At 39.6% G+C, this 26,455-nt stretch overlaps 2 protein-coding genes across 3 annotated transcripts in view; both read right to left on the bottom strand.

The window, feature by feature from the left end:
• The window catches only part of pigg (phosphatidylinositol glycan anchor biosynthesis class G (EMM blood group)), a 60,525-nt gene extending 48,613 nt beyond the window's left edge, over nucleotides 1–11,912 (bottom strand). Inside the window, exons 1-4 of one of the 2 annotated variants that reach the window (XM_020083698.2) lie at nucleotides 11,475–11,912; nucleotides 9,755–9,960; nucleotides 2,634–2,843; nucleotides 1,568–1,756 (exon numbers count right to left, since the gene is read on the bottom strand). In XM_020083698.2, the coding sequence (XP_019939257.2) occupies nucleotides 1,568–1,756; nucleotides 2,634–2,843; nucleotides 9,755–9,960; nucleotides 11,475–11,628 (759 nt within the window). In that variant the 5' untranslated portion in view covers nucleotides 11,629–11,912. The remainder of the gene's footprint in view (nucleotides 1–1,567; nucleotides 1,757–2,633; nucleotides 2,844–9,754; nucleotides 9,961–11,474) is intronic. The other variant, XM_069531735.1, reaches the window with a different exon arrangement.
• Nucleotides 11,913–15,468: 3,556 nt separating this feature from the next.
• guf1 (GTP binding elongation factor GUF1) lies at nucleotides 15,469–24,228 on the bottom strand. The gene is made up of 17 exons (XM_069531896.1): nucleotides 23,839–24,228; nucleotides 23,475–23,586; nucleotides 22,732–22,880; nucleotides 22,007–22,087; nucleotides 21,843–21,920; nucleotides 21,664–21,747; nucleotides 21,506–21,570; nucleotides 21,206–21,409; nucleotides 20,509–20,648; nucleotides 20,138–20,261; nucleotides 19,629–19,761; nucleotides 18,634–18,777; nucleotides 17,980–18,113; nucleotides 17,444–17,545; nucleotides 16,370–16,489; nucleotides 15,800–15,836; nucleotides 15,469–15,705 (listed from the first exon to the last, which is right to left on the bottom strand). The coding sequence occupies exons 1-17, from the start codon at nucleotides 24,010–24,012 to the stop codon at nucleotides 15,571–15,573; spliced, it is 2,016 nt and encodes a 671-aa protein (XP_069387997.1). The 5' UTR covers nucleotides 24,013–24,228; the 3' UTR covers nucleotides 15,469–15,570.
• Between the last annotated feature and the right edge of the window lie 2,227 nt (nucleotides 24,229–26,455).

Raw genomic sequence — 26,455 nt, 5'->3', positions numbered from 1 at the left:
TAGCATCACATTAAATTATTAAGTATAGGTCAAAAAGTTAACATTTGCATACTTGACTACAACCCTCGAAACTCTTAAACAGATAACAATACTATTGGAACACAGTAAGTGGAATGTGAGAGAAACAGATGTCGACGAGCCAGATTTAAACGGAGCAGCAGCCGAGATGCAGAGAGCAAATTGGTCTAATTAACTTGATTTGAAAAGTAGAAGAAAAGCCAGTCTACAAATCGAGTGAGTATATAACTAATAGGTTAAAACTCTAATCCTCAGGATTGCCATGACATCAAATTACAATTTTTAGCAACTGCAATTCAGTGCATTTACATTCTGGAAGTGTATTTAGTTTTCATTGCAAGATTCCACAATTACTTCATATTAAAGATATGTAGGAACCAATAACTGCCTACGAATGTATTTCACTCCTATTGATTTTCTTTCATTGAGCACAAGTGAGCTCATTTTTAAAACATCTGCCAATTGTGTTTTGTTGGATTAATAAAATATGGGGAATGGATTTAAAGCTGCATTGAGCATATCCTGACCACTTGGGACACAACCTCAACCTAAGCTCTATACTGCATGTGTATTTTATATATTGTGGCCTCATTAAGTCCAAACAATTCTACATCCAACAATGTCAGAAAATGGCTTAAATGCACTAACCATTTCAGAAAGGATGATGTCATCATCGGATTGCTTGTTTTGTTTGACCACTGCTCCAGAGAGCTTTACTAAAATATTCAGTGTATGATTCATAAGATCAAGAATAACAGCTAACGATCATTACAGCGGAGCCGGGATGGGACTTGGATATGATGGCTTAAAAAGGGAAATAACTGATTTGTCCGACAGATCTAGCTTCTTTCTGAATAAATGATTGATTTAGAAATTGTGTTGACTTCATTGGTACAGATAAGTTTTTGTAAAGAGGTGCCAATTTAAACATTCAGCAGATACAGAGGAATAGTCATGTTTTAGGTGATTTGATCACTCGTCCAATAAGGCTTCAGTAGTTGGAAAACATATCTCTGTTGCCCTACACACTACTCTGGAGTTTTCAACTGTCTAAAACAGAGAGGGTTGGAAATGCTGCTGGCTCTGCTCTAGTTTCAAGACTGAGACAGTCACCCACACTCGCATCTGATTGGTTCTTATTGGTCACGACGATGAATGCAAAATGTGGTAAGCACTTAAAGTCAAAAAGAAATAACTCGTCTTTCTTTTCACCATTGCAGTTTCTTGTTCATAGTAGTTTTTGTAACTAAGCGAATCTTACCAAGTAGAAAATCTGCTTCCTGTTTAGACCTCCTTGCATATGCTAAGTGTACGTGAATGTTCGTTTAGAACATTTCAAAATGAAACATATTAGCCTCACTCTCCTTTTCACCATTATTCATAAAAAATATATTGTTTAGTGCAGCTTCAAGCTTCTCTTTAAAATTCATACACTATGTGGGAAATCTTTCCCTCAATAAAAAAACTCAAGGTAAATAAATTGTGAAACAACAGAACATGCAGATGGTTTTAAAGTAAAGCATCATGTGTAAACTGAGAATGGTGTTACCTTGGAAATGAGGGCACCGTGAATCTTCTTCAGGATATCATCCATCTCCAGCAGTTTGGGCTGGATGAGTGAACTGTGGGGTCCACTGATGTGACCGATGTGGTCCAGGCCCAAGTAGTGAAGGATCAAAATGTCCCAGTCATCTCTCTTCAGGGTGCTGTCCAAATGACGGGTCACGTTGTTGTCAACCTGAAAGTAAACAATACGTTTACAGGATTTCACCTCATAATCTGTTGAGGTTGAAATGATTCAAATCACGTCGTTCAGCAAATTAAGAGCCAAAAGAAGCTTTGCACGTGGAGCTGGGATGATTGAGCCACATGATTGTCTGATTATTCCAGACAAATATTTTCTGGCAGATATACCTGCAGCCATAATTTCAGGTAAATGTCTTAAAAATCAGCACCTCCAATATGCTAGTGTAAACTAGAGTAGACTGCATAAAGATCCACAGCACATTTGTAGCTCCACTGCAAACTAATTGATGAACAGTCTTTTGTCTGTGTTTGCTGGTTCCAATGTTTAACACCTGCCTTCTACACTTTAATAATGATAAGTTGGCCTCACAGCAACTGAATCATTTCCAAACATACCTGCTCAGCATATTACACAGAAGAGAAACATAAAACAATTGATGCAGCATAAAGTTTTTGTTGTATGTTCAGGGTTATTGTTTGGTTTAACATGCAAAAATATGCAGTCTATGAAAAATGGAGGAACCTGTGCACTAATTATAATGTTGCATAATGCAATCAAAGTAATTCACACACAGGAAAATGACTCATTTTGTTTCATGAACAGCCCCCGTAAATCTGAGTTTTATTGCAAATAATAAAATTAGAAGATTTTATGAATCATTCTACGTTAAGCAAAGTTGTCATATTTACATTATGAAACAAATGAGGCTGAAGTGAATCAACTCATGCTGCAAAACTATAAACATGTTTGATTAAAACTTCCACCTTTTCAAACTTAACTTCTATGATATCTATATTCTAGCCATAATTGATAAAAACTAATCACTCATATCCTTCACAAAGCTAAACCCCGGTTGACTTGCACGTACCTCAGTGTAGTCGGACACAAAGAAGGAGGTGGTGCCGTCATACTCCATGAAGTGTTTGGGGAAGAGGCGGACCCAGGTGTCATCTCCGTAGAAAACTATCCTCTTCCCTGCTGTTTTAGCCTGCCAAATGAGGTTGTCTTCCAGCAGTGCAGGAGAATTTAGGTTCATTACCACATCAATGAAGCCTGGGATACTGCCAGTGGTGAGAGCCTGAGGAGAGATGTGTTTTTGTCATTGTCCTTTGAACAATAATTGTCTACAAATGGTGTAATACAACCTTGAACTTGCATCATATGAATCCGGTTACTTTAGATATGCGCTGGAGGTCAGTGTTAAAAACTGTTTTTTTTTTAAATTTAATATTGATAATCTTCAAAACAAATCAAATTCATTAATATCCATTCTGTCTGATTAGTAACTACAATAAATTAACTTCAGACACCTGACTTATTCCCACATCCCCAAACCAATCTTGCAGCCACAGATGGAAACTGAAAGCTGAATCAGGAGGACAGATGATATTTATGAAGTATAATTTCTACTGATTTCATCATGGAATGTGCAGTAAAACAACACTGGCCTCTATTTGACTGACAAGGAAAACACAGCCTGTTTTGGAAGTCAGGAGAGAGGATGGTGGATCGTCGAGGGGGGAGTACAAAGGCCTTGTCTTCATGCACTGAAGGAGACGTGAGATTGCAGATGCTGGCAGCAAACACAGTTATTTAAACCCCCCTGTGAGCTGCCCGGTGCACAGCCTGAGATTGTGCAGGATGCTCTGAAATCGGAGCTAAAATCAGAGTTGACCAGCCTTTATTGTGTGAAGGTCCCGGTGTTAAAGGAACCTGACGAGGGAGCTGGGCAGGCAAATTCAGAGTCATCTTTCCAATCCCTTTTTAAAACCACTATTTTATCCAGTTTATCACTGATGTTTTTGTCCTTACATATCCCTGTTTGTCACTTCACACTGGGGGATTTTGTGCATTTAGCAACTTTTATATATTAGTGATGTTCTTTTGTTTGCGAAACACTTTGTAGCAGTTCGTGCGTGGTTGTGTGAGCTCCACTTTAGCTGTTCTGTAGCAACTCTGTGTCTACTTCACAGACACAAGAGACAAATAGCAATAAACTAAGACTGTCACACCCCCACAATGAAGGGTAGGAAGGCTTTAAGAACTGACAAGACATAAAGCTTCCTTTATTTTCTATCACACTTTCAGTATCTATCCCTAGGACCATGTTGTTTTTATAATGTGTTTAGTCTTGATTAGGCCTGGGAAATAAAGCATTGCAATAATTATTGCAATATAATTTGTATCAATAGCAATATAACTAAAGTGCAATATATATAATGCTTATGCATTGTTTAAGCACAGTCAGGAGGTATATCATACAAAAGATACCAAAGATTTATGAAATGTTTTGCTGTCAATTGTCATTCTCTACTCATAGAGTCACAACCTTCACTCAAGAGTCAATATCAGTCTTTAAACTTAAAATAAAAAATGAATGTGACATTCATCTGATTGTCAGTATTGACTGTGAAAATTGAATTCAAACATTTTATCTTGATATAAATTTTGACCATATTGCTCAGCGCAAGTCTTGATGTATGCGAACCAATTTATCCTGTGCTGATTTTGTGTCTCCTATTCACCAATGACAAACTAATACAGATATTTTACTCCAGTGGTTCTCAAATGGCAGTCCGTGATACAAGGTCTGTGAAATGTTTCCAGACATCTCTAAATGATCATTAAAAATGGGTCTTATGTGTTGATATGGTTAAAATACTCTCAATACATGTCTAAGATATTTGTCTTGTGCTGTTCTTTCACATAACTGAGTAGAGGTGTAAAAAATAAAAGGCTATGTCAAACTATTCCAAGGAATATAGATGAGGGGGGTCCCCAGAATATGTTCTAACTTGTAGGGGGCCCTTGGTAAGGAACATTTTGAGAACCTCTGCTCTACACAACTTAGTGATGCCTTTAAGTTTGGTCAATTGTTTCAGAGATATAACAAAAAACTATTCTACAGCTGGAAACTTTAAGATGAATATTTAGTGATCTTTGTTTCTGGGCTCCATTATTTACCACTTCCTTCCTGGCAATTGTTTTGCTCCTGTCAGTGCAGATGCTTGTTTTAGGAAGAGACAAATGGTTCCACTTCCATAGCTGTCTTCTCTTTCTGCCTCTTCAGTCTCACTGAGGCACCCAGTCTATTAACAGAGATGACTAATAAACTAACACTTTAAATAGAGATTACATAATAAACACAATGACACGTGATTCTATAGTAATAATTATCTTGTGACATGTAAACATTCACAGTTTAAAAAGGTTAAATCTTAAAATTCTTCAAGAAGAGTCTGTCTAAACGAATCAGTAACTCATCAACCTAATTACTGGGCTGCAGCGTGTGTCTGAGTTTGCGATGTGCCACTGCTTAAATGTCAAATACAATATCAGTGGGGTATACAGACAGTGTCTGGCACAGTGCTGAAAACTTGAAAAGGTGCCAAAGCACAGACGGAAGGAGCTGTGACTTCGAGTCTCTGAGTCTGGCGAGAGTCCAGTTTCCTTTTCAGCACATGCTTCTGAGCAACTACTGAAAAGACGACTTTTTAACATTTACATGAAAATGCCCTCAATCTTCTCTGGCCTGATTACCACATAATACCTATGGAGGTAATATATTGGGCAAATTATGCAGCTGATCAACTGTGTCCATACTACCAGAGCAGATACGAGCCTTTCAGACACCCACAGTGCATTGCTGCTGCGGCGGCTGCTGCTGCTGTTATGATTAACTGAATTCATTGTCCAAATCCAGCACCTCGGTAATGTCCACTGACTGCTGCGCCATTCTGAGAGAGCGGCTCAACTGGCCTCATGTGAATACAGGACCATGGAGGAAAAGTAACTTCCTCTCTCTTCCCGTCACGGTTACAGAGGCAGACTAAATTGGAATCATTAAATTTAGTGGGATTTTCGTGGGTGGTGTTTCCAGACTTAAAACCTGTTTGCTGCCGAGCCCTTAATAAAAAAAGTTGAGAAAAGAGACAAATAACTAGACAATAAAGTCTAACTGTGTGTCTGAATAAGACTCAGCTGTGTGTATGGTGCATTGAGATTGCAACTTCATTTGACTCAGTGGAGGAAGTGTGGGGTCTAATGTGTGTAAATGCTATGCCACTGAGAGATTATGATTTGGGATACTTAGCTGTGCCACACCAGTTAATTGGGTGCAATGCAGTGATAGTAGGCAACAAATGGCAGCTGATCTGTACTGCCCCCTACTGGTGCATTTCCACACCTTAAAGATGTGATTGATAAATTTAATCTCAGCACCGATGTTAATAAAGCTCTATGGATAACATGCATTTTGAATAAAGTTGCAGTTAGACTGAAACTACACTCAAATGACAGATAGAATAATGTGTTGCCTCAGAGTGTTGATCATATGCCTGTTTCTGTGACACATCAGCTGCAGTGTGACAGCGAGCCAAAAAAACTGACAGCAATGTCTTGTGGGATTTCATTATGGTAGGCTGTGTTAATCTCATTTATATCAGCCTCTCGATTAAAAAGGCCTCAACTCTATTTCAAGAATCAATTAATTAATGAGTTAGTATTTGTCAATAAATAATGGCAGAATATAAAGTAATGCAGTTGCTCTATTAAGGTGTTATCTATTGAATACACTAACTATCCCCATAGAATGTGATAAACTGTCCACCTGCAGAGTTAATACATATAAGCTCTCAGCAGATCTGCAAATCAAACTCACCCAGCTGAGAAAGTGACATTTTCAATTTATCTACCTTGTACATTTACTTTACTGAATGTATCTACTGAGGCATAAACCCTACGTGCTTGTCCTAAATCTAAAATATTTTATTTTATAGATTTCCCTCTACATAGCCTTCTCTTTTGAAATGGTTGTTTTTCCAAGCTGCCGTCAAGCTATTTCTCTCCATCATCACTTCATCCTTCTTTAAACCCTTGGATTATGGGGGAACATCTGTCTCCCTGCATGTCCACCTCAATCCAGGTCAGCTGTCATCCAGCATCCTTTCATTTCACAACAACCAGAATCAAATCTTCTTTAACTCCTACGTCCACTTACAGCAAGCTAAACTAAATCAATGTACTGACATATCTTCTCCCTCTCAATGTGTGTGGAAACACTACATTACAATCAATTAGCAGACAATTATAACCAGAGTGCATTAAAACCCCACGGAAACAAGAGTCTCTGTAGAGAACATCAGACAAGTAGAACCACAACCCCCAGAAAAAAGGCAAGGTTTGTTTGGTTTTTTTGAAAACTTTTTTCCCAGTAAATTGACTGATCAAAAGAATATCAATCATTTAAGAATTAGAATATCAATCCACTGAAAAAAAAACTAAGTTACAATAACTTGGATTTGTATTTTTCCTGTCAAGTTATCCAAGGCTGCTTTACAGAGTAAGAAAACTAAAAGATGGGGATAAGATCAAAAGCCTTTGTTAACTGGTGATTCAAAATGGAGATGTGAAGATTTTCTTACTCATAGACGATCATAAACTAAACTGGACATTGGTCGTATAAAACAAGCTACTGGAGGCAATACAAACACTGTGGGCTCTGGGAAAGTATAATGTCCATTTGTCAGCTTTTCTATTTTAATATTTTACAGCCAAGAGCTGAAACATTTACTTTAATAATGAAACAACCAGATATAATTCGTATGTCCCACCGACTGGATGTTGATCAGATGGTTTCAGTGTAAATGGAGTTTTGTGGACTGTATGGTTTTCCTCCGGCTCGAGGTTGTTTTGAAAAGACACTGGTTTTACAAAAATACCAAACATGCATTAGTTCTTCTACATTGTGATCATTTGATGTTTTTCTTTGTGTCATGTGACAGTAAACTGATCTACTTTAAGTTTAGGGTAGATACTGATAAGACCATGTCAGAAATATGTGAATTCAATTTAAAAGCATTTAATACAGGGTTTTGTGATCTGATGATTTTAACAGGCATTTGTCAGTGTTGACATTGTCCAGGCTAAATCATTAACTAATTAGTTCAATAAATTAAAATATGATATCAATTATACTAATATCAATTGATGGTGATTGTAAGCTGCTCCTACACATTGTACCACACTAAGTAGGATCAGTGTTCAGGGAGGAATTTTGCTGCTCTTCCTCCACAGTTGCTCCTCCTCGTCTTCATCGCTCACTCTCTCAGACACTATCGACCAACACGTGCTCTTTGCCACACTCGCTGACCTGAGCACTGCTGAGTGTGCACTCTCACAGCTCCCAGTCTACCTGTCTGACCACATTGTGTATCTTCAGCAGGCTTCTCTGGGGCTGCCTTTTGGCTCCCATCTTCCTCCATCGTTACAACAGCTTGACACATCCTGCTCCTCCCACCACTGCTAAATCGTGAATGCTGCCTTTTATTCTGCTCCCTGACACTGAGACCGAATATTCTGCTTAACCTGACAGCTTCAGTTAGATTCCTTCCCACCAGCTCAGCACTGCCCAGAGCCCATATGGACTTGACCGAGCTGCTCTTTTTTTTTCTGGAGAATAACTCCCTCTCCTCTGCAAAATCTCTCCAACACCACTGAAACAACACGCTGACTCTTTCCCAGTCTGCCCACAATCTTTGTGTGTTTCAGCACTACCAACTGTCATGCAAGGCGCACATGACATGACTGTAATTCCCACCTGCTCCCAAAATATTCTCATCAGCATGACACATCATCCAAATGTGGCAACGCACTGTGTTTTCAGCCGTTTCAAATTCTGCCAAGGAACCAAATGTGTAATTATAGGCTAAAAACACCCCTTTCAGAAAGCTCCTAGCATTTTACATAGATATTTTGAATGTGGATATATATATTTATATATGAATGATTTTTCATCCTAAAGGTGTCCTCACTGACTCATATTCACTGAACTCACTGTTAAAAAAGCAGTTGGAGCATTATCCTGCTGGAAGTAGCCATTTGCAGATGGTAAACTGAGGCCATGAAGGGAAAACATGGTCAGCACTGCCAGCCCAGAGTGTTGACACAGACAGGTTTGCTCTGTGGATTCATGATGTTGATGCTGTCATCTGCAGCCTCAGCAGGAATCCAGATTCATCCGACCAGGCTACATTTTTCAGATTTCAACTGTCCAGTTTTTTCTGAGTTTTATCCACAGCAGCCTCACATTTCTGTTATTGGCTGACAGGAGTGGAACCTGACATGGTCTCTGTTAATGTAGAAAATCCATCTCAATGTTGGACGTGTTGTTCCTCCAGATATGCTTTTCTGCTCACCACACTTGTAAGGTGGTTATCTGAGTTACCATAGTCTGTCAGCTCTGAACACTCTGAGCACTGTCACTGGGGCGTTTCCATTTGCAGATAAGCTTCTCACTGGATGTTTTTGGAGTTAGCCAAAAAGAAACTTGTGTGAAAGTCCCAAGAGATCCATAGTTTTATACACAATTTGTCGTCTTTTCAGTTATGACTGTTTGACTAAATAATCTAGATTTTAGCATTTAAGCATGTTCTAATGTTTCTTAAAATCTGTTCTCTTCTTATTTCAATTACATTTTAACATGCTTTTATTTTTATCTATATTCTATGTGAAGCACTTTGAGCTGTATTTCTTGTCTGAAGGGTGCTATACAAATAGAGTTCATTGATATCATAATAAGGTTTCTGGATGTATTTTTTTTTCAAAGGGTTCAGCCTGAGCCAGGCAATACAACAAATGTAATCTTTACTTTAATTTAGGATTAGTAGCATACAGCTGTTAAATATACTATAGAGGTTGTTGTTATTTAAAATGTGCTGGCCGCTTGTATTGGATCACTGTTTGGCATCGTCATATGTGCTGAGGGATCCAGGTATTGAAATCGGTACTGGGAATTGTAAAATGGTATTGTATACATGTGGCTCAGGAGGTCGGGTGGGTTGCCCACTAACCACAAGGTCAGAAGTTCAATCCAAGCTCTGAAAATGTATTTGACATTTGTTCCATAGTCATCAAAACAAAAGCAGTAATTGTAAGGAACACCTAACCCGAACCTGCACTTCATGAAGCACCTGAGGGAAAGTGTCTCACCTTGATCCTGGGCATGGTGACTGTTGGGGGTCTTGCCTTGGCCACAAAACTGTGTGATGAGCTTCTCTCCACCACATGTCTGGTGTAGGGCATGTACATGTGACCACTGGGTCCGAACACAAAGTCCTCCCGCAGGGCATCCACCAGCATTATCACCACCCGCTTAAACAGGGGCTGGGGCAGGCGAGAGGAGTTATGAGAGCTCCCTGTAATTCAAGAGGACATCTTATAAGTTTGAACAGATATACAGGCTCATACTCGCACATGTATACACTGCTCCAAAAAATAAGGGAACACAGCGGTCAATGGAAACTAAAATCATCAACCTATTGAGGGCTGGATTCAAAACCAAACAAAAAATCTAAGTAAAGAATTTTAACCACAGGCTGATAAGATACGATCACTCAACTCATAATGTGACTCAGTAGTGTTTGTGTGTGGCCTCTGTGTGTCTGTATGAACTCCTGACAATGTCTGGACATGCTCCGGATGAGTCAGCAGATGGTGTCCTGGGAGATCTCCTCCCACACCTGGATCATCAGTGAGCTCTTGTACAGTCTGTGGCAGGGCTTGGTGGAGTCATATGCACAGATATAATGTCCCTAGGGTGCCCATTTGGATTTAGGTCAGGGGAACGTGAGGGCCAGTCAATGGCATCAATGTCTTCATCATCCAGGAAGTGTCCACTCACTCTGGTCATATGAGGCCAGGCATTGTCCGGCACCAGGAGGAACCCAGGTCCCACTGCACCAGTGTAAGGTCTGACAATCTCTGTGAGGATCCCGGTACCTAACAGCAGTCAGGGTACCGTTGGATATGACATGGAGGTCTGCGCGTCCTTTCATGGATATGCCTCCACAGACCATCACTGACCCACCACCAAACTGGTCATGCTGGATGATGTTACATGCAGCACAACGTTCACCACAGTGTCTGCAGACTCTTTCACGCCTGTCACATGTGCTCAGTGTGAACCTGCTTTCATATGTGACGGGGGGGCCAGTGGCACACCTTCAAATTCTGGTCATATTTGGTGAATATCTTCGAGCTGCGCAGTGCTTGGCTGTGTGAGCACAGGCCCCACTAGAGGTCGCCTGGCCCTCATGCCGCCCTCATGGAGTCTGTTTGTGACTGTTTGGTCAGAAAAATGCACACCAGAAGCCTGCTGGAGGCCATTTTGTAGGAGTCTGGCAGTGCTCCTCCTGAAAGGAGCAGAAACTGGTCCTGCTGCCGGGTTGATTTCCTTATACGGCCCTGTCCAGCTCTCCTCGTGTAACGGCCGGTCTCCTGGTGTCTCCTCCATGCTCTTGAGACTCTTGAGACACAACAAAGCTTCTTGTGCACATATGTATGGATGGGCCCTCCTGGAGGAGCTGGACTACCTGTGCAACCTGATTGGGCTGCAGGTACCGCCTGATGCTGCCAGTAGTGACAAGGACACCAGCTGAACACAAAACTAGAGAGGAACCAGTCAGGATGGATAAGGAGAGAGAGCAACTGTCTGGGGCCACCACATGTAGAACCAGTCTCTGTTTGGGGATCGTCCTGCTTTTGCCTCCATTGCTCCTGTTGTCATTTTCATTTGCACCAAAGCAGGTGAACATGATTCAGTCCCTGAAGTTTCACTGACCTGGTGTTACACTGTGATGATTAAGTGTTCCCTTCAGGTTTCGGGGCAGTGTTCATTATCTGTATACATACAAACCGAGGTCACACTCACCTGACAGAGGCTCCGCTGGCAGGTCCGACAGTTTGTTCTTGGATGACAGAGACGACTTGACGGGCACAGGGAAAAATCCCCGCAGGAAGAGAGCGATGCCGATCACTTCAAATATTAAGATGAACGAGGCGAAAACAGACGAGCGGACTTTCATTGTGCTGGCTGCCGGGTTCTTTCGTGAAACGAGTAAGTTGATGAGTGATTTCACCTGCGAGCTAGCAACAGTTCCTCCACATGCAGGGAAACACAGGAAGCCATGACTTCGTGTTTCAAGTGGAGGCTCCGTCAAACTGCGCGTTACAGAGCTGCACGTGTTGGTATTTAGTTATATGTCTTTGTGTTCGATATTTGTAGCCGGAATTAAAAATGAAAACACTGACACCAGTTAGCGCTGTCGCCATTCAAAGGTGCTTCCGCATTGAGAGCACGGAACTACGGGAACAACATAGAACCAAACAAGAGCAATACGCGCCCCAGCGAACTCAACGTTTACCTCTGCTCCAAGAGTGGATGTGATGAGAGCAGAGAAAACAATGAACTAAATAGAGCATTTGAATGTAATTTAATTATACATATATATATATATATATATATATATATATATATATATATTAATGATGGGAAATAAAAAATAATCAAGGGTTGATTGCTGGATTTAATTGTTCTTATGTAGTTCTATTGTATTCTGTTGTATTTTTGCACACAGGCTGTAATAATATCTAGATTAGGGGATCAATAAAGGATTGTTTTATCTTATCTCATGTCATCTCATATGATCTTATCTTGCCTGCAAGCTTTTACAGATTATAGAATAAATATTAAAAATTATTAATAAATATTAAATTATTTTAACCTGCCATATATTTACTGTAATAATTCCATTTCATAATAACACACACAAACAAACAGAGAGAGAGAGAGAGAGAGAGAGAGAAGGGAAACAATACACTGCTACATGTCACTTGTACTTTTATCTTAAGTCAAAGAAAGAGTAGGTGAATTAACATTTAAAATAAAAAAATACTTTTATATAAATTATGACTGTTCACTACATGACTTGCATTTAATTACAATTATTTTTAAAATTACTGATTCCATCTTTTATACTATTTTACATATAGAGTCAGTGTACTTTAAAGCAAAGGTGAAATACAAGTGCATTTCTTTCTTAAAATCATCAGATGACTAGAAACAGAGAAGGTGCTCAGATTTGCCGCAGGGTGTGATCACACCTGCCAACAGGAGCGATAAGTGCAGTATGTAACAGTATATGTGGATATGCATCAGACATCTGGCTGAGCAAAATCCTGACTCACCCTACTTGTTCATCAGAGTATAGTAAGAGCCTGTTAACAGCCTCTGTGTTGACATCAGTCTGGAAAATGTCTTTCCTCCCACTCATATGTCCCCTGTTTACCTGAAACAATTTGCAGGCACATTGTTTTCCTCCCACAACCTAAGCTTTGGCGTCCTCAAACACTGAGTCCTGCTGGTCTGCAGTTCACCATCATCATGTGAACCCAAGTTTTCTAACAGGATGTATCTTTATCTAGATTCTCAAATATTTTCAAGAAACTGCTGTTGTGGAGAAACAAAAAAATAAAACAATGAAGGGGTGATTTACACCATGCACATGTTGTATATACCCAAGTATGCAATGGCATGCCAACCTTTTATGCTATAATAACAATAATGAATAACTTCATCATTGTTCTGACGTCACTGATGCCATTGTTTTTAAAGGTTCATGCATTCCTACATTATATGACATAATTATGTTGATACAAGTCCTACCATATATCATAAATTGGTATTAATTCTATACAGCTATTTTTTATTTTTCATTGTGACTTCTTCATGTCATCACGTATCATATGATAAATGACAGGGAATGATTTTTCCAATCAATGTAAGCTTTAGACAGTTGTAGATTGTTGAGTTATTTTATACACACACACACACACACACACACACACACACACACACACACACACACACACACACACACACACACACAGTGTTTTTATGAATAACAAATATACCCAACATGTTGCATGTTCTGTCATCAGTACTTGAAGTCAGTGCAAACCAGAGACGTTAAACGTTTCTCCATGTTAATGCATTGATACATTTATTTTAATATGTAGATTTGCTTTAATTTGCAAGGTTCAACTACCAACACACAGGGACAATTAGATATTTTCAATGTGTAACTCCAACAACTGGGAAGAAGTTACATTAGAAGACTATCTGAGGGTTTAGTAAAATTGAAACCTGACAGTTATGAGGCCTGAGGTTGATGAGGTCTGGTTGGAAATGAGCTCAAGAAGGATTTCACTTCTACTTAGCTCTGCTGCATGTTTGAATTGTTGCTGCCATCTACTGGTCAAATCATGTAAATGACAAACACACCAACAGATATCAGTCAGTTCTATTTTCTCTTTGTTATTTTCAAATGTCAGGGTCAGCAACGGATGAAGAGCTCGTGAGGATTAAAGGATAGACTCACAAATGTTCAAATCTGTCAAAACAATATCCACATGCCCATACATATGCTGAAAGTGTTATTGGTTTCTGTAATCCTTCTTCCTGTCCATGCCGGCCTTGAAGAGATAAGATTATTTCAATGCATATGATGGGGGATTAAGTCCACAGGCCTTGTTCTGTGTGAAAACTCATTGTATGGTTCATATGAGGATATGGACAAATTAATTGGAACAGACTGTGGAACAGACGGAGACATAGTAAAAGCCCCAACTTTAGAAGAATCCCACTTCATTTGTCAAGAACATTTGATTATACTTTAAAGTGAATCAGAAATGCATGATTAAAGAAAGGTCAGTCACAGTTTGAGTTTAAACGAAATGCAGGAAACCTTAATGAGCAGAGATTCATGCGTGAACTTTATCATAATGACATTTTAAAAACAAAAATATGTCATAAATACCTTCAATTCAGTAGTCAATAAACATGTACAATTTAAGAAAATACCAATAGGTCTCATCTTTGGTTTACCTCTGAACCATCATCATTTTCCAAATCAGTGGGTCCTTTCCCATGGCTTACTTTCACCTAATAGATTTATAATGTTGGTGAAAGCTAAACCAAAGTAAAGATGTACATTTCCATTAGGTGTTTAGTAGAAATGTTGTTGCAGACATACCCACCACTCTAATCTTGTATGACACAGTATCTGACTTGTATCTGCCATTGAACACACAGATCTATTTATAGATTTGTCAAAGGCGTTGGGTTAATCATTGTGTTTTACAAATAATATGCAGTATTAGATTTGATGTAGATGCTGGTAGTTTGGCCATAATGAAATCTGACCAGACAGCTGGTTGTTGAGGTAGTTCTCATGTTTGCCTTAAATCATAACACACAGACATGATGCTGCTTTGTAAATGTTAGATTCTGTAATTTCACCTTTAGATGTATCACCGGTCATGGCGATGGTTCTATGGTTTCTATATGAGGCCGTTATTGGAACAATTCCTACCTTTATTACTTCTGAACCCAATCACTCTTCAAACATCAAGAGCAATCACTGAATCGGAGTAATCTGACTCATATACCTGCTTATAATTTGCTTTTCATTATAAATTATCTACAGATTTGTACAGTTGCTGCGTGTGTGAGATTTGACACAGTTTGCTCATTCATCATTATCAATAGGGCAAATTTAGTATAACTAAAGGTTTGAATGACCTTTGAATTTCTAGACTGTTGTCCAAACAAAATAAGTAATATTCTGTTAAAACAGATTTATTTATACTTTCTACTAAATTACTACGTTAGTTTCCCATTCAGAGGTACTACATATAGTAGACAGCTCGATACGTTGGGCTTGGACTCCTGAGCTACACCATAGTGTTCTCTCTTTATAGTGTTCTGCTTACATTGACCTGTTGACTGGTCTCGGCCAATGCTGGACAGCTACCGATACATCAGGTAGAGATGTAATGATATGTTTACAGTGGAAACAGCACAATTACTTTTAAGCACCAATGACCATTTTATTAAACAACAATCTAGCTGTGCTTGTTCAATGTAATAATATAATTACAGAATAATATTCTAGTGGTATCACAGTCTATTTGTCTTTTCTCTTCAGAACATTAATGAAAGCGTCTTTGGGAACGTCCACATTTCCAATACGCCTCATCTTCTTCTTGCCCTCGGCTTGTCTCTTCAGCAGCTTCATCTTGCGTGTTATGTCACCTCCATACTAGAAAGACAGAAACAAATTATTATGATTCAGAGTTTGTAGTACATCTGTAGATTAAAAAAAACGTTTCGAATTAAGAAAAAACTTTACTTACACATTTGGCAAGCACATTTTTCCTGAACGCCTTTATTCTAAAAGAGACAAATTCTATCATTTCACATTTTTAGGGCAAGTTAATTTTATTGACACATTTCCTATAGAAAGAGAATTCAAAGTGCTTCATATATATGTATTGGTCTTTTCCTCATACCACTCTAATAAAGCTCATTACCTCCACCAAGGAGGTAATGTTTTCACCCACTTCTTTTTTTAAGTCACATTACACAAAAACAAAAGAAAGGATTTCAATGAAACTTGGTGGGAGGATGTGATATGAGTCAAGGAAGAAACCAGTTATATTTCGGTGAGGATTAGGGGGAAGACCAAGGATGTTTCTATTTCAATTTCTTTAACTTTGCAAGATTTTTTTCATTTTTCAACATTTTCTTAATCATGACTAATTCATGGACCTCAATGAAACTGTTCAGGTACATTCAGTGGACAGATATCTGAGTCTGAGTGTGTGAAATGTGGTGCAGCTTGATGGAATTAAAGGGGACTGTCTGGCCTTGGCCGAGGTATGTGCTCTACTGAGCGACATTCTCGTTGCAGATGTTGTACTTACGTCTCTCTTGCTATGACCTTACTTCCAATAGCTGCCTGTACAGCTATCTCAAACATCTGTCTCGGTATGGAGTCTTTGAGTCGCTCACACATGGCTTTCCCTGAAGTGTGCGCACGGCCTCTATAATGAAAACACACCCATCAGCCTTCAAATTGTACTGGACTCACACAGCAATTCAAAATATAGTAGCTTATAATGACATATACATGTGTTATACCCTCTAAATGGCTTAGTCTAATTAAAATGGGAATAGGGGTTAGGGGGGTTATTGCCTGCATTTCTGAATATATATTTCTGACCCTGAATCACAACATCTCCATCAGACATGTCTGGGGAAAGTTTAAAGAAGCCAGGAAGTATCGTTCTTCCAAGTTCACCTAACAGATGGAAACGGCCTCTCTGCTTGACAGCACATCCTTTGCCTCACTTTGGTTCAGTCACGTACGATAAATTTCAGTCACTCCATAACGTGGCCCCTGTAAAAGATATTCTGCCCTGTGATTGGTGCATCGCCCCTTGAGGAATGAGAGGCTGAAGCCAAGCTCGGCTGGTCTCCATAGTTAACTGTATAAATGGTCTGAGAGTAGCAATCTCTGGTGAAGCGTAGCGCCCTTCAATTACCCAGGCCTGCACTGGCCTCTGTGCTGGCTTTGGTAGTAAGTACATTAAATACAGATCTGCTGTGCATCATCACTTTTGCCTGTGAAGTTTAGTCTATTGTCCTTGTCACAAATGGACCAAAGTCTTCGTCTGGAGAGTAAAGTCACTGTCAAAGATAATGTTAACACAGGCCACCAAGACGCTGGATTTTAATGTCAGTCCTGGGTGTTGAATACATTTCATGCTCCATAGGCTCAGAACAATTACTCTCTTAATACAGGACCATATAACCTTGTAATTATGTCAACTCGTAAAAATCCACAATTTCTTTCTTTTGACAGCAGTGGTGATAATGAAGCTGAGGCTGGGACTGTAAGAAGATGCTTTCAAGCAGCATCAGTCTACAAAAGGGATATTTTCTTCTCCATCACTGTTACTTTGCAGCCTCTGAATTCAGCTAATGTTGTAACTGACCTGTGCACAATCGTGGTGAGCTCTTCAACCGGTCGACCATTCAGCAGAATGTCCATCTTTATCAGATCAGCAGCCTGGTAGCCTGCGTTTTCATAATCAAAGCTACAGTGTGGAAGATCAAATCAAAGTCATGGTCAGCTGAATGCATGGAAAACTTTCACAGAAATCAAAGAGCGTGATCTAAAGACAAGGCTCACACACAAGAGAAGGAAAACTATGGGATAGGAGGAGGAGAGTACTTGGCTCTGTGCTTGTTTTTATATCAGAAATATATCTTAATATTTACATTTATACATTAATTCAATTTGACAACAGAATAAAAGTTTAAAATCTGTTAGAGATGATATTTTTGTCCTTTTAACTTTATTAATACTGGTATTTTACCAACTCTTACCTTATATCATTAAATAAAGAAATGTAGATGTAAGTACTTTGACTTTTGACGATGCATAAACAACTCTGACAAGGCATACTAAATGTTTTTTAAATGACCGTTGATGACAGTAGGCATTCACATAGTGTTTGTTGAGTTTTACCTTGCATATCCAGATGACATTGATTTGAGCTGATCATAGAAATCCACGACAATTTCATTTAAGGGGAAGAGATACTTCATCATGACGCGCTGGTCATCTATGTACACCATGTTCTTCTGGATAGCTCTGCGGTTCTTTAAGAACAAGAAAATATATAAGTTATTGCTTTGACTAGTTTTAGATTCTGTATATTTACAGTCTCAACTATTGAATAAAACCTGATTGAGCAGTTAGGAGACTGCTTGTAAACACTATTGTAGCAAGAAAAGACAAGTTGAATCAGTCAAATAAAATGAAGGCACACTTTTGACAAGAGGACAGTTTTAATGGCTCCTCAGTTTTTAAGTGCAGTAGTTACTTTCTTTTCTCCTCCAGACCAATTTGGAGAGTGTAAAAACCATGGATGCACTGATATCCCCTGTCACAGTTCATTTACAACACGCTTGAGATTCAGGCCAACTTGTCTGTGAGTGTTTAGAGGCAGTAACCCCCCTTTGACTTAGATTAAAAAACAAACACTATAATTTAAATATGACTTTGAAAGGGCAGATACATGTGTACATGAACAGATGAAAACTAAACCCCATATGATCTAATTCGATTTCAATAGTTCAGGTTTATTCATTTCATTTGCATGTTCCCTTCTCCTCTTACCAAGCAGAGAGACATGATCTTGCCAGTGTATGTGTCTGGAGCAAGAATGGTCCCGATCACCATGGGCTCCAAATACTCCGACACAACTGATCTGTCAGGGAACAGAGCGGGGTTCACGACGGTTATTTCCTCGCTCCCATGTTCCTGTAAGGAGAAGTGACACAACTTAAAACTTGAAAAAAACATGCTAGTTAATCTCTTTCCAAAAGCATAAGTGATATTATACCACAGCTCCAACCACAGCTTGAGCTGTAAAGCTTGAAACCTTTATTTATCTTTAAGGCCCTTATTGGTCTTTGTCCCCCTTACATCACATCACTGCTATCATTAAAAGAGAGCTCTCATCCAACAAGCTCCAATGACTGAATTACACTGCAGGTGCCAACTGTCTTTACTGAGCTAGGTAAATCCAGCTTTTCTCTTCCTGCACCTGTGAAATGGAATAACATACAGAACAGTCTTAAGCTCAACTCATTTTTATCTTTAGAGCACTAATTTTATTTGACCTCCTGCTGCTCTTGTTTTAGTTGATTAATTTGTTTTAAATGATTTATTTGCTTTAAATTACATTTTATGTTCTGCATTTATCCCGAAGGCTTTTGCCATTTCTCTTGCTTTTACTATTATGTAAATGTTACTGTTTCTTATTTGTGTTTTCTTGGAATGTTTTATATTTTTGTACTCATTGTAAATGAAGTATTCCCGAGTAAAACTAAAGGTTGAATAATAAACTTGACAGTCTGCTATCCATTGAGTTCATTTGTCTCATTTACTGGCTGTGATTTTGCCATAACAACCAAACATTTTGATTGTGTTCTTCCCATCAAACATCTCCCATATGACAAAACAGAGGAAAGCCTGCCAGAAATATCAGACAGCCTCCATTTATCACCAATTCCTAACTCAGTCCAAACGTTTTGTTTTTTTGCAGGAATTACAGTGCGAGCCAGACCCTGTTAAGATCAGAAAATATACGAGCAGCAAATGGCTCTTACCTTGATGAGTTTGGCTGAGGAGAGCACAGCCTTGTAGGGAACAGTGGGCGCTGTGACTATAACAGAGGCATTGTATTCCTGCTCCAGCCTCTGATTGAACACTTCCATATGAAGAAGACCCAGGAAGCCAAGTCTGCAGGGAGAGAGGGGAAGGTCCACAGGATCACAAGGTTTATAAATGATATTGCTTTTTAATTACAAAGAGCCTCTTTGGGATAAATCCAAGACATTTTCCAATAGTTCATGTCATATGTTGATTAAGATTGTCTGGAGAGTCCCTTTAAGTTCTGTACTTTTTAGACAAAATGTGGATTTTTCTGCAGGAGCAAATAATAATAATAATAAAAAAAAAAGCAAACATAATGACTTTGGGAGTGGGTCTTTGTTGTTGCATTGCTCAAAGGCTTTAAAATCCATGTCTTTGTTCTCATCTGCTGGTACAGTACATGCAGCAGAATCCTCACTCCTCCATAAAGCCATTTTTTATTATTCATTCATAACATCCACACCTCCAGCCTGCTCCCAGGGCCAGACTGCTGTCTCTCTGCACTGTGACACTTGAGTCATTCAGGGTCAGCCTCTCAATGGCGCTGCGGAGGCCCGGATATTCTGACTGGTCCATCGGATACATGCCTGGGGGACAGAGAAAAGTGCACATCATCAGCATAAAAGACTTTTTTTTCTTTTGGAGAGCACAGGCTGCACTTTACTGTACTCGCTGGTGAGACACAAAAAGCACTGACACTAGAATATTCAAGGCTCATGTTCTACTAGTTACAATCATCTCGAATGCTTTTGGTTTTTTAAACTTGATTTTATAAATTTCAGCAATTGGTCTGATTTTGCAGAGAGAGAAGCAGGAAGCAGCTGCAGTTCTTACCAGCAAACACCATAGCTTTAGCAGGTTTAAAACCTGGGAGAGCCTCGACAGGCTGCTCCTGAAGGTAGAGTGTGTCTCCAATCTGGGCCTCCTTCACATCCTTCATCCCTGCTATTATGTAGCCCACTTGACCTGCAAAACTACACAACAACAACAAAAACAACAACAACACAATGTTGACTGAATCAGAGCTTTGATGTTTAGTTTATGGCTGCATTGACAACAGCAGAATCAGATTACATTGAAAATGTTTATAATATATATATATGTGTATGGGATTGTATGGGATTTCCCTTTTGTATCAGAAGATATTAAATTAATGTTTACAGTAACCTCCTAAAAGCAGAATTGCATTTTGGGATGGTTCAATGATACTAAATAACAATAAATAAGGTAACTGACTTTATGAAAATGCAGAATGTATTTCAGAGAAGAAGGAAATTCAAAACCTAAACATGTCCAGGTTATTATCATATAATCTTTATCGTACAATAATCATAAAGCACTAACTACACAGTAAATCCTCAGAATTTAGACACTGGAACCCGTAGATGTTTGATATATTTGTTTAAAAATAAATATTGCTGATCAACTAATTCATTAATTGACTTATTCTCAATTATCAGCGTTAATTCCAACATCAGCTCTTTTGGATAAAATACCAAGGAGGAGGTAAGTGAAAACAGAGGCCACGTACAGTTTCTGTGTTGGGTGCTCATCTGGTCGGAGAAGCCCCAGCTCATTGACCTCGTAGGTTTTGCCAAGATGAGTTGACACGATCTTATCGCCCTTTCCGACCTGACCTCCGAACACAGCGATGTTAGCCACCACACCTCTGTAGTGGTCGAAATTGGAGTCAAACACTAAGGCTTTGAATGGATTGTTAGTGCTCGCCACGGGCCTGAGAATAAACATTGACAGAACAAAACAGCTTCAGTTTTTTTCTTTACGTCAATGATGTTTGATTTGAGAAGTGATAGCACCTGAGTCTGCTTACGGTGGAATCCTGTTCACAACTGCTTGCAGAACCATTTCAACATTTGTTCCGAGTTTAGCAGAGATCTAAATAAAAGATGAAAATATAAAATAAGACACGTTTCTCAAAATAGCTTCTGTGGAACACAACAATTTGATTTTCATTATGGTCCATCTCACCCGAATGCACTCCTCACGTGGGATATCAAACACCTTTTCAATCTGTGACTCCACTCTCTCTGGATCAGCATTTTTCAAATCAATCTGAGACAGAAAATGTCAGAGCAGAATTATCCAACACACAGATTCAAGTGACAAAGTAACGTGATTAAACCAAACACTGGTTGGACTGTACGTACCTTGTTGATGACAGGGATGATTGTCAGCTGAGCTTCAAATGCTAGGTAGAAGTTAGCCATCGTCTGTGCTTGAATCCCCTTCACATGACAATAACACATTAACAACTGCAGCACATACAGTGAGTACAACCACAATAATTAATTCAAAACATCCAGTTGTGTACCTGATTGGCATCGACAATTAGCAGGACACCTTGACACGCAGAGATCGATCGAGATACTTCATAACTGAAGTCGACGTGACCCTGGGGAGAGAGTAAACGAGTTAACGGTCAACGAGATATAGGTGAGCAACATGTAAACAAATTCAAATTCATATCTGAAGATACCAAACACAGAGCAATTTTCTGAATGTAATTTGTTTGCTTTGCAGAGGACAGTTAAGGTAAATGAAAATTATGGACATGAGCTGAAGTCATGCAATGTGCACTTTTTTCATAATATAACTAATATAAATAAATACCATGATTCTACATAATCTGTTTGTCTAAGTCTAAATCTGATATTTTAACTAAATAATGTAGTAACAGAGGAACATTTAGACTTTCACCCATCCATTATGTATATCGCTTATCCTGTAATGGTCACAGGGAACCAATCCGCGGTGACTTGGGCAAAAAGTGGAGTACACCCAGAACAGGTCGTACAGGTCCAGGTTGTACAGAGACAAACAACCATTCACAATAACATTCACAACTTAGAGTCTTTAATTAACCTCACCCCAGTCTGCAAGTCTTTGGACTTTGGGAGGAACCCAGAGAACCCCACACAGACAAGAGAAGAGCATGCAAACTCCACAGAAAGACACTGGTCGAAACCAGGATTCAAATCAAGAACCTTCCTGCAGTGACCCTCTCTTTACCAACTTCCCACCCAGCTGAGGACCTACCGGTGTGTCAATGAGGTTCAGGAGATACTGCTGCCCCTGGTGGCTGTGAAACAATGAGGCCGTCTGGGCCTTCACTGTGATCCCCCTCTCTCGCTCCACCTGAAGCTTGTCCAGCACCTGTTTGTTCTTCTCAGTCTTCACGATGGCACCTGTTTGTCAGGGACATTGGGAACACCTCATCGAGTTATAATCATCTTCAGAGTGGCTGAGGAAAGTTTTAAATCACTTACTTAGTACTATGTGTTCAAATAGACAGTGATCTCTTGCACAGTGAGGTTCATGGTGACATTTTTACCATCAGGCTAAAATTGACTCTTTAAACTACCCCTCTGTCAAACCAGTTGAAATCTGGCCTTGTCCCAGGCCCCTGCTCGAAACGTACATGCACCAAATGAATTTAGTGTAAATCTCTGGAACTACAAGGTCTGTATGAATAATCTCGGTATGTGTATCGATGTAACACGTGAGATTTCTGCAGAAGAGTAAGCATCAGTATAGATGTTATTAAGGTACATAAAGGTTGAACACAACAACAATGAACAATTTCATGTCCAACCTAAAAAAAACCTAGATTTTAGAGTGAATAATCTGAGATTGCATTTATTTTGACTTATATGCCACTATAAGTATTTATTCCATTTAAATACCACTGTTTATCAATGAAACTGCAGTAAAAGCTCTCTGAATATGATACTCAAAACTCTTAAAATTCAATTTAATGTCTGTGCAGTGAGCAGGCATACCAGTCATCTCAAGCAGTCTGTCAGCCAAGGTGCTTTTTCCATGATCAATGTGGGCGATGATGCAGAAGTTCCTGATTCTGTCCACAGGGAACTTGGACAGGTCGATGTTCTCCTGAGGAACCAGAGGAACGAAGTCGTCAACAACAGCTAAACTGTAACAGTAACCCACCTTACAGTAGAGTCGATATATTTTGTTATCGTTAAATGATAATATTAAGTAACTATCTGAATGGGGCAAGTGATGGACTGGAACTCTGTTCAGTGATTTAAGAAAGTAACTGACTACATGTAATAATAACATGTAGGCCTACTATGACAATAACATGTGTCAGTGATGTAAACACAGCTGACTGCTTGTTGTTACCTTGTGTGTTTGTGTGCTGCTCCTCCTGCAGCAGCTGGAGGACACAGGAAGTGTCTTCATCCAGCGGTGTCTCCACACTGTGTAGCTCACACAGTGCTCTGGTGTCCTCCTTCTGCACAGTGTGACCTGAGGAGCACCTCTCCTCCATACAGGAGACAGCACGGACAACAACATGTCTTCGTTCAGCAGGAGACTCACAGCATGATGAGCAAATGCTAGCTAGCGTTAGCTCGCTGCGCTGCACTGTGCGCAGACTGCTGCTGTCATGGCAGCGGAGCCTTGGTGAACGATGAAAACAGAATGAAAACAAAGTACTTTACATGTATTCGGTCCGATGCACGAGCTGCACGGGAGCTGACATTTTGGATGACAATTATCCGGCAAAGAATTGTGGGAAATGCAGTTTTTTCCCCCTAGACCAAAGATGATGGAAAGAGTCAAGAGGAATTCTGTTAATCTATCATTTGTAATGGCGAGCCTGGCAAACAAAGCGTATTTATCTAAATATGACACGGTGGGTGTGTAATTGATCCGGACTGTGTTGTAATGCTAATGAGCTTTGAAAAACGTTGCTGTGTTTTATTTCTTTCCTGCAACTTTAAAAATGATAATGGACCCATTCCACAGCAATGACAGGTAACACAGGTTTGTTCTGACAGTGAATGGAGGTTCTGCTCTGTCTCTGTACAGGGCATTCATTAATCAACGTGATTATACCATACGTGTTTACCTATTACTATTTCATGTCAAAGTGGATGCTGTTAAAAGGGTCAGAAACGACTTGAAACGGCAAAGAGAATCTTTCCTGACAGAGTGATGTTGATTCAGTTCAGAGCCAGTGGTCTAATTACAGAGAATAGCAATACAGACATTATCGTTTGAAAGCGTCGATGGGGGATGATTATCTTGTCATTCTTCTTTGAGAGCGCGTGGACAGCCGGAAGTCCCGCCTACTCCATCTCTCAGCCGAGGATAAAAATGGATTTCAGTTGCTATGACAACGAAGCTGCCTCTTGCACAAGAATAGATTCCTGCTTCTCTTCTTTGTGTAACCAGGGACAACAAGCCTCCATTAGACCAAGTTCATGTAATCTTATTTTCTTTCTCTCTTTTTTCTACAGATCGATGCTTTTGGTTCTTACAGATGATATAACTCAGTGTTTTAAAAACCTTCAGTGATCATTTGACATCACGCTGACAAGCTGATTCAAAGACATTTCCAGTTTCTCAGAAACTCTCGTCTTCTGCACTACGCAGGTCTTTACCTCATTTCCCAGAATAAGGCTGTTCAATTAAAGATGGCAGCTACAACTCCTCCTCTCCGAACAAGCCCTGCAACCTAAATATCCACATAGGTGGTTTGTTCACACTGTTCCTACCCTCTGACACATATGACTCATATGAATACTTCATATATTAGCGACCCTACAGTGGCAGGAGATACACAATGAATAAATAAAGATGAAAAAAAATCACTGTGGTAAATGTCTGTTTGGGTTTAGGCACAAAAAGAATTTGGCAAATATCAAGGTTTGGATTGGATTTGGAAGTACTTGGTCGAGGTTTGACGTTCTTCATCGTCATGGTTACAATGATAAAGGTTTGGTTATGATTGTACAACAAAAAACAACCTTGACTGTCACTTTAAATGAGAGGTCAGCAGTAGTCTCCTGTCCATCCACTATGACATCATCACCTGACACATCACGCTCACTGATGAAATGTAAGGTTTTTCCTTTTTGGGGAGGACAGTCTTCCTCTTCCCTGGTTTCTCTCTCATTTAATCTTTGACATTTTTACTGAGGATAGCAGGAAGAACACAGGTGGACGAGGCCTCAGCTGGATCACAGTAATGCAGCCATAGTTAATGTTTTCATACGATTGTGCTTTTGCTGCTATGACATGTAGAAATGCTTTGATGAAGTATTATGACATTGTCAGAATGACCCTTGTTGAACTCTCCGACCATTAACCATTCATGCAACATTACAGTGAGCAGGGTCGGTTGAGGATGTAGTGTCTACGCTCGGGAAAAAAACGACCTCACACTGTGGTCTGTGCAGAGCTCAAGTGGTGGAGAGATCAGGCTGCAAATGAAAACTTCAGCAAGCTTTACATTACAGCTCAGTGCCACGGGGCGTTTTGTGGGTCTTACCAACACACTTGTAATGATAGTCTCTGGCAGCATTAGAGCATCGGCTGACAGCCTCCTCTCCTGCTGAGGAAGGGCTGCCTCACTCATGGTCTCATGATCTGACTGGGCTGTACATTATGAAGATGTCTTTTAACATGCAGGTCTTGCAGCCAAAGTGGTTGGTGAAGAAATATTGCCAGTGCAGTAGATCGCATACCTTCACCAAGGCCCTGCAGTCACCTGAAATTTAATAAAGCTGCACCAGCTTGTACACACTTATTATCATACATGACAACTGATAAGCAATAAAAAACTTTACAGAAATGCCAGCAATTCTCTGTTCTCCAGAAAGGTTCATTCATGTAATAGCTGTAAATTGTCCCACTCAGTACATATCCTGGTCACAATTCTTTAAAATCTTTGAGAAAACCATATCATTTGTTTGTGATATACACCCACAGAGACCGACACAGGCTAGATATA

This window comes from Paralichthys olivaceus, chromosome 9 (assembly GCF_024713975.1).
Source record: "Paralichthys olivaceus isolate ysfri-2021 chromosome 9, ASM2471397v2, whole genome shotgun sequence".
NCBI classification, from domain to species: Eukaryota; Metazoa; Chordata; class Actinopteri; order Pleuronectiformes; family Paralichthyidae; genus Paralichthys; species Paralichthys olivaceus.
This window is presented reverse-complemented; position numbering and strand designations above follow the sequence as displayed.